The sequence below is a fragment of the Phoxinus phoxinus genome (assembly GCF_949152265.1).
Source record: "Phoxinus phoxinus genome assembly, chromosome: 14".
In the NCBI taxonomy this organism is placed as follows: domain Eukaryota; kingdom Metazoa; phylum Chordata; class Actinopteri; order Cypriniformes; family Leuciscidae; genus Phoxinus; species Phoxinus phoxinus.
In genome coordinates, this window is record NC_136889.1 from 9,469,905 (window position 1) to 9,483,078 (window position 13,174).

General features: G+C 38.3%; 1 protein-coding gene across 7 annotated transcripts in view; it reads right to left on the reverse strand.

Annotated features, from left to right (window-relative positions):
* gabrb1 (gamma-aminobutyric acid type A receptor subunit beta1) overlaps nucleotides 1–13,174 on the reverse strand; it is a 31,114-nt gene that overhangs the window by 17,116 nt on the left and 824 nt on the right. The window contains exons 2-6 of one of the 7 annotated variants that reach the window (XM_079634908.1): nucleotides 7,499–7,579; nucleotides 7,360–7,413; nucleotides 6,635–6,797; nucleotides 4,544–4,635; nucleotides 4,368–4,435 (exon numbers count right to left, since the gene is read on the reverse strand). In XM_079634908.1, coding sequence (XP_079491034.1) covers nucleotides 4,368–4,435; nucleotides 4,544–4,616 — 141 coding nt within the window. In that variant the 5' untranslated portion in view covers nucleotides 4,617–4,635; nucleotides 6,635–6,797; nucleotides 7,360–7,413; nucleotides 7,499–7,579. Of the gene's footprint in view, nucleotides 1–4,367; nucleotides 4,436–4,543; nucleotides 4,636–4,990; nucleotides 5,678–6,634; nucleotides 6,798–7,359; nucleotides 7,414–7,498; nucleotides 7,580–13,174 lie in introns of those variants that run through there. The other 6 variants (XM_079634907.1, XM_079634905.1, XM_079634904.1 and 3 more) reach the window with 6 other exon arrangements.

Genomic DNA, 13,174 nt, shown 5'->3' on the forward strand with positions numbered 1-13,174 from the left:
GTAGATTATCTTTTAGTTTAACGCCGTTTCTAAATTGGCTGTTTAAATGTGGGGTTTCTCACTCCTCCGCCAAATCACCTTTTGCAGTTTTCTATGAGCCTGCGATTTTCTGTGCTATAAAAAGCAAATAAACATAACACACATCTGTCAATCTCTGCTGCTTCAATCCTGAAGTGTTCATGTCAGAGTGTATGTGTGTTTTCATTTCAGACAAACAAATAGGAGAAAATAAGATAAGAGAGTTTGGACAAAAGGAGTTCAATATCTGATTTTCTAAAAGCACTTGGGATGCACTGATATTAAAATTCTGGCCGATAGCAAGCTGATAATTACTTTCATTGAATGGTCCATAACCTATAAATCACGTTATGAAAATAATATGCTTATAGTTATAATGTACTTTTTTTTTAACAAGCTAGAAATAAATTAATAGTTTAAAATACTAGAAGCAAATTAAGCCATCACATTATTATATTCAGAATTTTAAAGATTAAGTGTGTATTACATGCAAGGTAATGTACATGTAAAAATGAAGGAAAGGAGTAAGGGTGCTACGATCGGGATTTTTGGAGCATATCAACGATTGTTGATCACAGGGAGCAGTATCTGCCGTGCGATCACCGGTACCGATCTATTTGTTTTACCACGTAGAATTATTTATAGGGATGCTCCAATCAAGATTTGAGTTTCATTTTTGAAAATGGGGGAATCCCCCCCTTAGGTGACTTGTGGGGATTTTTTCCAAATGGTCCTCCCAAAATAAATTAAATACAGATTAATCATTACAATTAAGGTTACAAAAGTTGTTAATTCAAGAGCAGTGAGTGTCATTAATGTTAATCAAACTACAAAATACATTATCAGTACGATAAATTATTTCAATGTTTTAACAGTCTCCCATTCATAATCTAGAAAAATATTTAGTTGAGGGCAGCCCTATTATGCTTCTACTTCTATCAAATTAAGAACAAGGAATGTGCATCAGGTCTGTTTTGATTTTTTATGTTTTTTTAGTTAGCTTACTTCACTGTAAATAGAAAAGCATGACAATATCACTGCTAAATACCTTTAAATATGATGGTATTCCAGCACATGTCCAACTCGTAAAGACCGGGGCTTAAAGAAAATCCCAAGCTTCCCACTCGTATTTACGACATTGTGATGGCGTTCATGTACACGGTACACCATTGGATTCTGTTATTGTTTGTATTGTTTTGCCTTGGTTTTGACGCTCTGTCCAACGGTATAAAAAGCAATCATGAGAAGCTGTCTGATTAGATAAAGAACTTCAAAACAGAGTATAAGAATACTCAATGTTATGCCAGATCCTTTCTTCCTGTCAACAATGAATGAAACCAACCACCAGAGTCAACTCTACTTATAACTATGTCAGAGGAAGCTGACATAAATTGGTCCAGGTGGCATTCCTGCATATATTTAATCTGGTCATTTACATGTTGAATATATTTTTGTATTTTATTTTTTCATTTTAAAAGTATATTATTTCTAGAAACAGAATTTCCAGAAACAGTGAGTCCTGAGGGAGACACTGCAAAGGCTAAATATCTCTCTGCTGCGCCTCACTAACTCCCTCCACCATGTGTCCTTCCTAAAAGGCCTCCCACCTGTTAAAATAATTAATGTATGACAAATCACCACAGAAATGGCTTTTGTTCAGGTCCACTATCCATAATTCACGAAAAAAAGCTCTTTCCAGCATGAGAAATGTGACACCTTGTCATAACAAAAGTAGCAACCTCAACCTTAGACCTGAGGAACCTAGAAATCCCACAGAGTGCATTAGTCTTCTGACTTCAGAGAGGAAATGCACAAGGGGGCTACACCTGAAATTTATTTCAGAACATATTTTACTATTATTCTTACAACTATTTTATCACTTTAAAAATAAAATGATCGGTACTAATCTCCAGGCCAAGGCCATCGTCAGCGGGACAAGAGGAGCTCACTAATGTCCTCTATAGCAGTAGTTCTTAAAGGTGAAGTATGTAAAAAATGTACGTTAAAATACATTATCTTAATCCAGATTATTGTTCAGTGACTACTATTAGTATGCCATTCATGGATTTATCTCAAACATTGAGCCTTCCGGGCACCATCAAAACACTGCTCAACCTATAGGGTACAGTATGCGCGTGACGTCAACGTCAGCTGGAGTGGCAGCGGTTAGGCCCACTAAGCCAAAAAATGAGCGGCAGCATTTGTTTTCAGCGTGAATGCCGCAAAAAGAGCATTGCAATTTACTGTATAGCTAGATTTGACAAGAAATCTGAGGTATATTTTTACAGACAACCGAAAAATACAGAAAAGAGAAGCAAATGGATCGCTGCAATTCAAACAATAGACTTTAGGCAGTAAAATGTGGATTTGCAGTTATCATTTTGTGTCAATATGCTGAATTCAGGGGTAAAATCATTCCTTATATTGTATTGCTATATATTGTATTGACAAATCATCAACTAAATATTTACCATCATATATTCTGCATAATTGGACGTTTTTAAATAAACTCTGACAAAAAACTATACAAGTTTTAAGGCTGGATGATATGAAGATAGAACATTGATATAAGTGATAACATGGATTTACACATTTCACCAAAAGACCATTACAAAACCCATTGATTTCAGGACGATGGAATCAGAAGTGCTAAAATGCTGACTTGTTTCTGGGTTTTGGCCAACAAAAATGTTCATTCCTGCACTACTCTATTAGACCATGGCTGAGATGTTACATGGGAAAAGAATACCAAGCCAAAATACGCTGCATTTAGACATTCATTAAACAGGTCAAAGGTAATTCTGCTTGGTGCCACTAGTGTTGCAGAAACTACATACTTCACCTTTAACCAGGGGGCCACAGATTACTTAAAATTATTGAATTATATATTTTTTTATACTTCACGGCCCGGTTTCACAGACAGGTCTTAGATTATTCAGGAGGATGCCTTAGTGCAATTATAGGACATTTAAAGGAGAACTCCGGTCAATTTTAACATTGAGCTCAATTTTTTGTAAATTTGGAGTGCTGTCAATACAGAGAACAACGACAAAAATCGGTGTTGCCTACACCGTGTTATCCTCTTTTAAAAATTTGCACCCTGTTGACTTCAATGGGGCAAGTTTAAAACCTGCTTTGAGCCTCTTAACATCCTTAATGTGTCATACAAGTGCCCAGCCATGTTAGATGATTCCTTCAGAGTGAACACGAGTGAATCTGACTGCAGTAGATGTGAAAGATATGAATAAAAATGATGTTATATCAGCCAGCGCACATACCTGTATTTACATCCTGTTTTCGGTCGAAGTCCAAAGTAGTCGATTGTCGAGTTCACGCGCGTGATCATAGGTAACTAAACCTATGCGCATGAACTCGGCAATCGACTACTTTGGACTTCGACCGAAAACAGGATGTAAATACAGGTATGTGCGCAGATTCACACAGCTCAAACATGAATTTTAGTCTGGAACTAAGCTTAAGCCTTGTCTGTAAAACTGGGGGCACAAGTTACAAATCAAAAGTTTTTTTTACAAATCGTCCCCTTGGAATTATAAGGTTCTATATGACATTTTTGTAAAAATTTAGTTATTCACATATTCTTATTCTGTGACCACTTCTTTACATTATGTGATGTTGTTTTTTAAGTTGTGTACATTTTGGAACTTTTTATTTAGAAAATAAAAAGGTTCTTTCTACACAGTCGAATGGAATGCAAAAACTTTAAAGCTCAATATCTCAAAACCAGTCAGAATGTAGAACTTTGAATATCCTTCAAATATTGTGCTGGACAATGGAAGGCCTTTGAGTCAAAAAGGTTGAGAACCACTGCTCCTCACTGGAACCGGGCTAAAAAATATAATCTATAATTACATCTTCAGCAATCCATTGGCCATCATGATCATCTTAATTTCATGTGTGTATACATATGTATATTTGTATGTGTGTGCATGTTTGTATGTGTCCCCTTTTTCTTTTCTTTTTTCTTTCTTATGTTCACATACTTGTAAACTTTTGTTGTGTTAACTCGTATTCAATAAATAAAAAAATAATAAAATCCATTACTTCAACCTGCACCATCCTGTGTGTGGGTATATGGGGTCTTGTGTGTATGTTCCTAACAAAATAGCTTATTTTGGCCTTTGCTGAGTCAGAGTAAAAGAATATGTCAGTTCAGCTCCAATGCCAAAACAATCATAATGCAAAATGAACACAATGTCTATCTAATCTTACCGTCAGCTGTGTTTGTGAAAGAAATAGGAACAGCTTAACTCTTTCCTGAGTGGACAACAACAGCAAACTGAAGTCTATTCTACCATCTATTAAACAATCTGAGCAGCCTGTGGACTCACCATGTTAACTTCTGACACCATGTCGATACTAGAGATGTCAATACTCATACCAACATCAACCGGAGGACCTGCAAAGCAAACAGACACAATCTCTCTAACATGGTCTCATGACAGTGATCCATCCATCAAAATGGTCACATCCAAAAAAGTGTTTTAAATCAAAATAACGTCTTTACCTCCGAAGTCAGGCCTGAGACGGATGTCGTAGCCTTTGAGAAGTTTATCCACGGTGACTTTGACGTATGACATGTTGCTCAGTTCATTCACACTGGGGAAGAGTAGTTTAAGAAACTGTGACTCAACTGTGCGGAAAGAAACCAGCTTAAGCCTAAAAGCTGGTCTTGTAGCATAGCAAAGCTGGATTTAACTGTCTTCTAGCCTGGGCGACCTGGTCTTAGCTGGTCTACTAGTCTGGCCCAGCTGCTCTAGATAGTCCCTCAGGCTGGCCAAGCTAGTAAAACTGGTTTTCATCCTGACCATCTGAAAAGTGCCGCGCTAAAACCAGCCAACAGGCAGGGAGACCAGCTAAGACCAGCAAACCATCTTAGGCTGGTTTAACATGGCTCTGCAGGGAATGCATTCAGACTGATCATACAGATATACACAAGCACGCTATGTCTTACCTGTTCACTGGCGGGCTACGGCCAAGCGTCAAAGCCACGAGCATGAAGAGACACAAGATCCCCGCGCGCCAGTGATCCCGAGCGATCAGCATCTCTCTAATCGACCGAGTTGCAATATCCCAAACTTAGTCTGAAGAAGCGCTCCAGCGATTTCAACTACACAGCAACGCATGCGCGACGATGAGACCAACATTAAAATAGCCTACTACAAACGCAAAGAAAAGACAACTCTAACGGAATCCAAAGTGGCGCGCGAGGTGTTCTTGCGGCTGTCGCGCTCCCCGGTGCTGACGCTGCTGTCGGAGCGTATCAGTATGCCGGTCAGATCCCATCGCCAGCGGGTCACTGGACACGACAGCTCATGGCACAGAAGCTTGAACGTACAGTCGCGTTCAAGATTATGCGCCTATCCCTTCCGTGCATCTAAAATTATTCATTCAATCTGAGGAGCAGGCAGTGCTGACGTGTGTGCACCTGAACGCGCGCGCCGGCTCAAGAGCTCTTTCGCGCCATCTTTCAATTTGCTGTGCATCACGCGCCCGAGACAGAGTGAATTATTTGTTAGAAACTTGGAAAACGCATTAAAACAGCGGGCAGCGCGAAAAACGCATTAATATCTGGAGACTGTTGGAATAATTAATGTGTTGGCCGGGAAGGACAGGCGTTACCGATGGCGCTGATGTGAGGAAAGAACAGCCGACCGCGTGTTTAAAGTAGCCTAGGCTATAGCGATTCTGTTCAAACAGCCAAGTCAAACTAATCATTTAGACGGTATTTTCTATAGGCTAATAGTCGTTATCTGTTATAAACGGTCAGCAGGAACCTAAATTGGTAAGTTATTAAATAATAAAGGTAGATAGGCTACAGCATAGAAAAATAAAGGAATAGACAGGGTTTTGTTGTCACAGTAACAATGGGTAAAGTCCATTTACAAGCAAACTTGTTTTCTCTAGCAATGGAATGTTTTCAAACACTAGTTTAAAACCAAACAAGTGGTTTGGTTATTTTAGGTAGCCTACTTTTATTTTCTATTCTTAAAAATATAGGTCTATGTGAAATCGTCCACTGTGGTGGCTTCCTGTGGATTCCAATTAAAGTGCTTGTAATGCAGTCCAACATTTGGGACCAATAATAACTTTTTGTTTCTTATTAAGCTTTGTTTGTTGTTTCACAACTTTAAACAGACTAACAATAACATAGAATAAGAAAAACTAAAGAAATATTAAACATCATGGGGATTTTCATTTTCATATGATCTGCTTGCGTCCCTCTGGGTTAAGTTCAGGTTTGGACCTTCATGCATTTAAATCAAAACTGAAAATTTGTAAAATAGTCTATTATACAGTATATTTTCTTTAACAGGGAGAGTTTACCTAGCGGGTAAACTTTCAGTCTAAAGTGTCTGCTAAACTACAATATAAATAACTACTGCTATCAAATCATCTATTTTGCCTGACAGGAACTAAACTCCATGTCAGGACCGGTGGGAAGAAGATTTATTGTTTAATGGAGCAAAGATTTTGAGACACTATGGCAGGCTGCTTTCTTCCCCTCTGGACATTAAGTGTTATGCATGGATGCTCAGCCATATGTATAGGCTTTGTAAATAGCCCTCGAAAAAATAAAAATAAGTTTTGAGCTGACCTGAGATATCATGAAGAAGAGGGTTGGTAGGAAAGTAGGATCTTTAAATCCTCAAGTGCACAAAATCCAAGCCTGGTGGGAAATTAGGTCTTGGAACAGCAGAAGGATCTGTGTAAGAGGGCACTGGAGTGAACAGTGCAGATAAGGAGCTCAGTTGATCCGGCTAGAACAAAATATTCAAAAATGCCAAAGATTTCAAAGCAATGCAGACTTAAAAGTAAAGACATGGAGTGATTAAGAGAAATGCTGACAGAATTTGTTGTGGCTTTGAAATTTTAGTTTCCCATTCTATATTAATAATTTTGTATATTCTTTGCAATTCATTACTCTTATTTGAGCGATTTTAAAGGCATTTAGGGGCTACTTAGGGCATTTTGTGGGGTTGCCACTTTATGTCAAATTTTGGTCTTGAAGCGAAACCGGTTGATAACCGCCTTATAGAATAACCTGAGGTTAAAGTCGACATGAAATGGAAAATTACCTCTATTTTCTAAATGCATTTTATTAATCCTACTGTGAACAATTCATCCATGTTTTCTTTATTTATATATATTTCTTTTTTGCGTTCATAATTTTTAATCAATATGTCATAACTTGATCTTCTTCTGACTTCTATTTGGTAACATGAATGAGCAGCCACACCAATTTGAACACATGCACACACATACTGTAGACATTGCATCAACCCAAACTAGAGCAAAGAATCAATACTGAATCACATTCACCTTCTATTCCTCACAGTGTGTGTCCATCAAGCCTTATTGAGAAGTGGCTCTCTACTGGGATGGAAAACCACAGACAACAAATATAACGACACCCAGTAAGTGAGTGAGTGAGTGAAAAAATAGCATCCTCATCATTTACCTGCTGCTTCTCCTCACTGGCTTTCAGTTGGCTGTTGTGTTACAGATTCAGGGACACCATGGGCTCGCTGGAGGATTCACTCTATAAAAAGCCAAAGGTTCAAAGCAAGGTCAGTGTCAGTATTCATCTATTTTGATGGCACTATTTTGATGGCACATTCATTGGCAGGTTTTTAATCAAAAATTCCCTGCCTGTGGATAAAATGGCAGTTTTGGGACATTTTCAGGATGATAAACCTAACATGTCTGGCATTTCACACATAACAAATCATAAAGTCTTCCTATTTAAAAAAAAAAAAAAGCACTATACAATATTGTGTCAATCAATAAAAAAAAAGAGAGAGCAAAATATGACCCAGACGGTGGCAGTAATGCTTACAGACGGTGGCTTGAATCTTAGGAGACTTGCAGTACTGTAATGGAGCAGTGGTGGCACTAGGGGGCGCTATCAACTAAATAATACCTTGGAAACATAAATAAAATAGATTTAGACTGACTGAGGAAGAGAGAATATGAAAGCAGTGTAGAGAGTTGCACTTAATCGAAGGTATAAGATTTAGAAGCAAAAGCATTATTTTCACAGTCACATATAATATAGCCTATATATATATATTAGAATATATTATTATATACTAAAGTTAATGGGGCCCATCAACTGTCTGGTTACCAACATTCTTTAATATATATATTTTTTTGTGTTCAACAGAAGACAGAAACTCAGACAATAACTAGAAAAAAAAATGTAAGATTAAAGTTTCATGTTGCTTACTTAAAGTTGTTTTGGCCCACCTACTGTACACATATACATACATACAGACACCAGAACACCACATCCAAGATCATGAGCATTAAAGGGATATTTCACTTCAAAATGAAAATTCTGTCATCATATAATCACCCTCAAATTGTTTCAAACCTGTATGAATATTTTGAAGAATGTCAGTAACCAAACAGTTAACTGGACGCATTGACTTCCATAGTATTTTTTTTTTCCTACTATGGAAGTCAATGGGTCCAGTTAACTGTTTGATTAATGGGTCCAGTTAACTGTTTGATTAACTGTATCACTTTAAATACTGTTTGGTTCCTTTGGTTTCTTAACAGTCTCCACTCTTCCGGGAAGATGTTCTAACATGGTTGTGTGTATTTATTCCCATTCAGACACAAGCGTCAGTAAATTCAAGTAGTGGGATCTGGTTTCCTGTCAACATTAAAATTTGTCCCGCAGATGTTCAGTAGGGGGGTCTGGGCTTTGTGCAGGCCATCTTTCTTTGGCATCCTATAGTGTGCTTTTTAATACACCAAATTATACTGAAAAAAATGTCAAAGAAGATTGTATGGCAGTATGTGTGATTTTATGCACCAGTAATAGGGAAGATTTCAGATTTAATAAAAAAAACAAGGATGACCGAAAGTCTTACAGGTTTGGAAGGATGTGAGGATGAGTAATTAATGACAGGATTTTCATCTTTGGGTGAACTATGGGTTTGTCTACTAAGATTTTGAGAGCATTGTGGCAGTATAGCTAAAATAGCCAAAACGTGTCAGAAGGGGGTGTCCACACTTTTGGCCATGTAGTGTACATACTGTACACATAGGCAGAATGTTGAGCTTAGGAAGATATTAATAGTTGTGTACTCAGCTGTGTTTAATGCTTCAGCAAAACATGCCACAGATGGGAAACTGAGATGATTACAGGATAGTGCTAATTTTAAAATCTGAAAATGCGTCATTTTAAACCAGGATTATATTATATTGAAATTTCTGCCTTATGTCGTTCCAAAACGTTCTTTTTTCTGTGAAACATTAAATATTTCAAATGAAATTTGAAATTTGGAACTCGTTTTATTTCATTGTATGGACAAAAAAAAAAAAAAACTTTTCAAATATATATTCCTTTGTGTTCCACAGAATAAAGCAAGTCATATGGGTTTGGAACGCAATCAGGTAAATTATGACAGTTGTCCATTTAAGTACAACGCAATGACCAGTAAGAAAGGAATAGGAAATCAGATATATGCATGTAAAACTCAATAAAGCTGTCAACTTGACTTGTTATTTAGTAGTTTGTTCTCATATGGAGCACTGGGCTCTTCAAGCATTCACTCCATATATAAAGGCCCAGTAGGTGGGGTCTGGATAGTAGGCCTCTGGCTGTTCTTTGCATGTTCCGCCTCTGAAGCCTGCGTTGCTTGAAAAGATGACTACACAGACCCCCTGTGACCGTCTTTGTAGGGCCTGAGTTGAGGTTAGGACGTGTTGTCCATCATTCTAGACCTCCCCTGTTGAGTTTAAAGGACAAGTGTTGTGTTTGTGTCTTATGAGAGACATCAGATTATATGTGTTGGCAACAGTTCAGGGGGATGGCTGGACTGACTGTTGCTATGGTGACAGTGCCAGAGGTCTGTTTATGGGTTGTCTGACTGACCCTATTTCAGATAAACCTTTATCACATGCATAAAGATACACACACATTCATAAAACATGAAGCTGTATGATACTGCTAATACTGCTGCTGTGATCCAGCATCAAAATGTGATTTGGATAATAGATGTGATATGATTAAATTGTGCCCTGGCTGGAACAAATGGTAATCAACCTAATTTGGTATGGCAAATGAGCGCATGCAAGCCTTGCCCAAAGCTTCAGATTGATAGTTTTGCCTGCTTTTAATATACACTGTTTTTTTTACCCTCAGTCAAACATCTCCATCTTCTAATAAAGGATCCGATCGCATGCTTCATCATTCCTAATAGTGGATTGTAAGTAAATGGGACTCTTAGTCGAGATGAATTACTCGCCTTGTAATATGAAATCACTCATGCAACACACTGCCATGTTCTCACCGCTCTAAATACACCAGCATAATTACTAAACTGTCTTGGTCAGAATAAATGGACGAGAATTGCAATATGTAGACCTGGATCCCAGAGTTGAGACTGTTGGGACGGCTGCCATATTGCCTTGCTGGGTTACATCCACAAAAAACAGAGAACATACATATTATACAGAGGGCAATGGAACTACACATCTGAGCAGCAAATAAATTATGATTGAGATTATGAGGAAGAACTTTATAGTTGTATGCAAAAATGCACTTTGTGAGTCACTTCTATATCATCATTTACTCTCACTGCTCCTAATGTGTGTGCACTAACTTGGATGGGTTAAATGCAGAGGACAAATTTCGAATATGGGTTGTTTTGGCTTTCACGTCACTTTACTTCACTTCAATGGTCTTCAATTATTTGTAGATTACATTTAATATAGTGAACTTTCATGAAAACATTTGCAATTGGTTTGTACAAGGTGTCATTATACATGTTTGAGCTTTCATTACATTTACACCGTTTTGATTTAGCGCTCCGCCAGCCAAAACAGTAAATCCTTTTCTGAAGCAATTGGTTAAAATGATTAAGAGTTTTGAAAAGCTTAATTTCTTATTTCACTAGCTTCAGAAGCCATATTGAACACATGCTGTATAGACCACTTTTTTTTGAGTGGCGTAGATGCGACATTAGACACATGGAAAGCTTTTCTTTTGACTGGATTCTTCACCTCAAGTGAGTAAACTTTTTTTTTCACATGAAAAAATGTTTAAAGAGGAAAAAAAATTATTGAGTACATCTTGTTTTAAACATGTCATTTCTATAACATTGATTGTCGATGTTATAGAAATGTCTCATGTCTCGTTTATTTAATAGTTTAAGCCTGAAGAGGAGAGATATTAGTTTTGATCCATGTTATTGGATTGACAGGTGAGACGTGTCCTCAGTGAGACTCAGACACACACTTTTATGTCGCTTTTATGTGTGTTTTGCACAGGCCATTTTGATCATCACTGTGAATGGGCATGTGTGTGTACGCAAAAAGGTTCCCAGTGATGTTTAGATGCATCTCTGTAGACCAACCACAGTGTGTAGTACTGTGTACTTAAAGGTCTTTACTACTATTTCAATCTGAGTGATGGGAAAAAAGGGTGGCGAGAGGGACAAAGAGAAAAAGTGGAACACTAAACAATTCCAAATGTCACAAGTGCAGTACATTTACTGACCCATGACTCACTGCACTCCCAGTATCCACCACACACTCTCTGTAGTTCAACATCCGGCTGTATCCCCAATGTTCCTGCCTGTGTGGATATTTTTAGTCTTTTTATTGTGTTTGGTTTTGTGTCCTTTTACAAAGTTTAAAGCCCATGTCGAAATTTAGAAGTGGAACTGGAGAGCAGATGGGATAGAGTTCATGAAAACGTCTGAAAAGAAGTACTTCAGCTGACGACCCTGAGGCTCCAGATGCAAGATGTTTAGACAAAGTTGTTTTCTAGCTACTTATGGTTTGTTTTTTGGGTGGAAAAATCGCCTTGTGAGATTAAAAAGTGATGTCACACACACAAAGTAGAGGCTGTTACAAGACACTTAAGTCAAGCATCATTCAAGAACCAAGTGTACATGAATAAGACATGAGAGCATCTGGGACTGTGTCAGGCCAAAAAGCTGGACCCACACCTCTACATGAACTCACAAGTCAAACCACTTCCATTTTAAACCCACTTGCATCTGAGAGAGTTTCTGTTTTTATAAGTGTGTGTGCGATGTCACTGTGCGAATCCCCATGGGGGAACATTTTGTCTCATTATACATAAATCTGGAGTTTCCAAATCTCATATTTTGTGAAAACAAATAGAAAAGAAGTATTTGGGGCCAGTTGCATACACATAGCCATATTACATAGTGTCTTAAAGGAACACTTCACCCATTTGCATTAGACTTTGTATCTTTAGAAACCCAGTCACATTTTCGAATGGTCATGGTTTATTCCCTTATTTTCCCCTGAGATGGGAGAAATAAGGATTTAAGTGTTCCACTTCCTGCTTTTTATGACGCAAAAATCGTCAATTTGCGTCATAAAAAGCAGGAAGTCAAATTTCTTAGAATAAGGGTAAGACTACAAACACTAGCTCATCATTTATCCAGTAGAAGGCGCTGTTTCGCATGTTTTCAACCCGCCCATAGAGGGATCTCACTCACAGAATGTACAAATAGTGTCAGCCATTCTTTATTTGGAAGCTAAGCTAACATTTTCTTATTCTGTGGAGAAAGCTGAGTAGTAGCGGTGACCATCCTCTTTTTCCCGGACATGTCCGGCCGTCTAGATCGTCCAAAATGTCCAGGATTCGGCTTTTGCTTTCTGCAGTCGCATTCATAGTTTACACGCACAACTTTTGTTTCAATCTAACTGAATTCATTCCGATCGGTGAATCTGAATGTAGTGTTTACATGAACGCTAAACAAGTGATCGTTTGATGTGCGTTTTAACATTGCTAGGAAAATTCCCGCTCCTCCGTGAGAGATACGAGACTGGTGCGTCTCACAGGCGCCGGCGCCACTCATCAGTAATCACGCCACCGGGCTCGCATCGTTCTCCGCGGCCGTCAGTCTCGTTCCTGCTCGTCACAGTAAACATGAGGAATGGCGACTGAAGAACGCAAAAGCCGAATCCTGGACATTTTGGGCGACATCAAAATACTGGGCAGACTCACGGAGACTCACTAGTAGCATAGCCTTGTTGTTTACTGCGATCTCTTACCGGTAGGCGTGGCCTCCTAGGGCAGCGAAGCAAGTGCATTCTGGGAGTTGTTGTCTTTCATCCCCATAAGCCAAAAATACATTTTCTG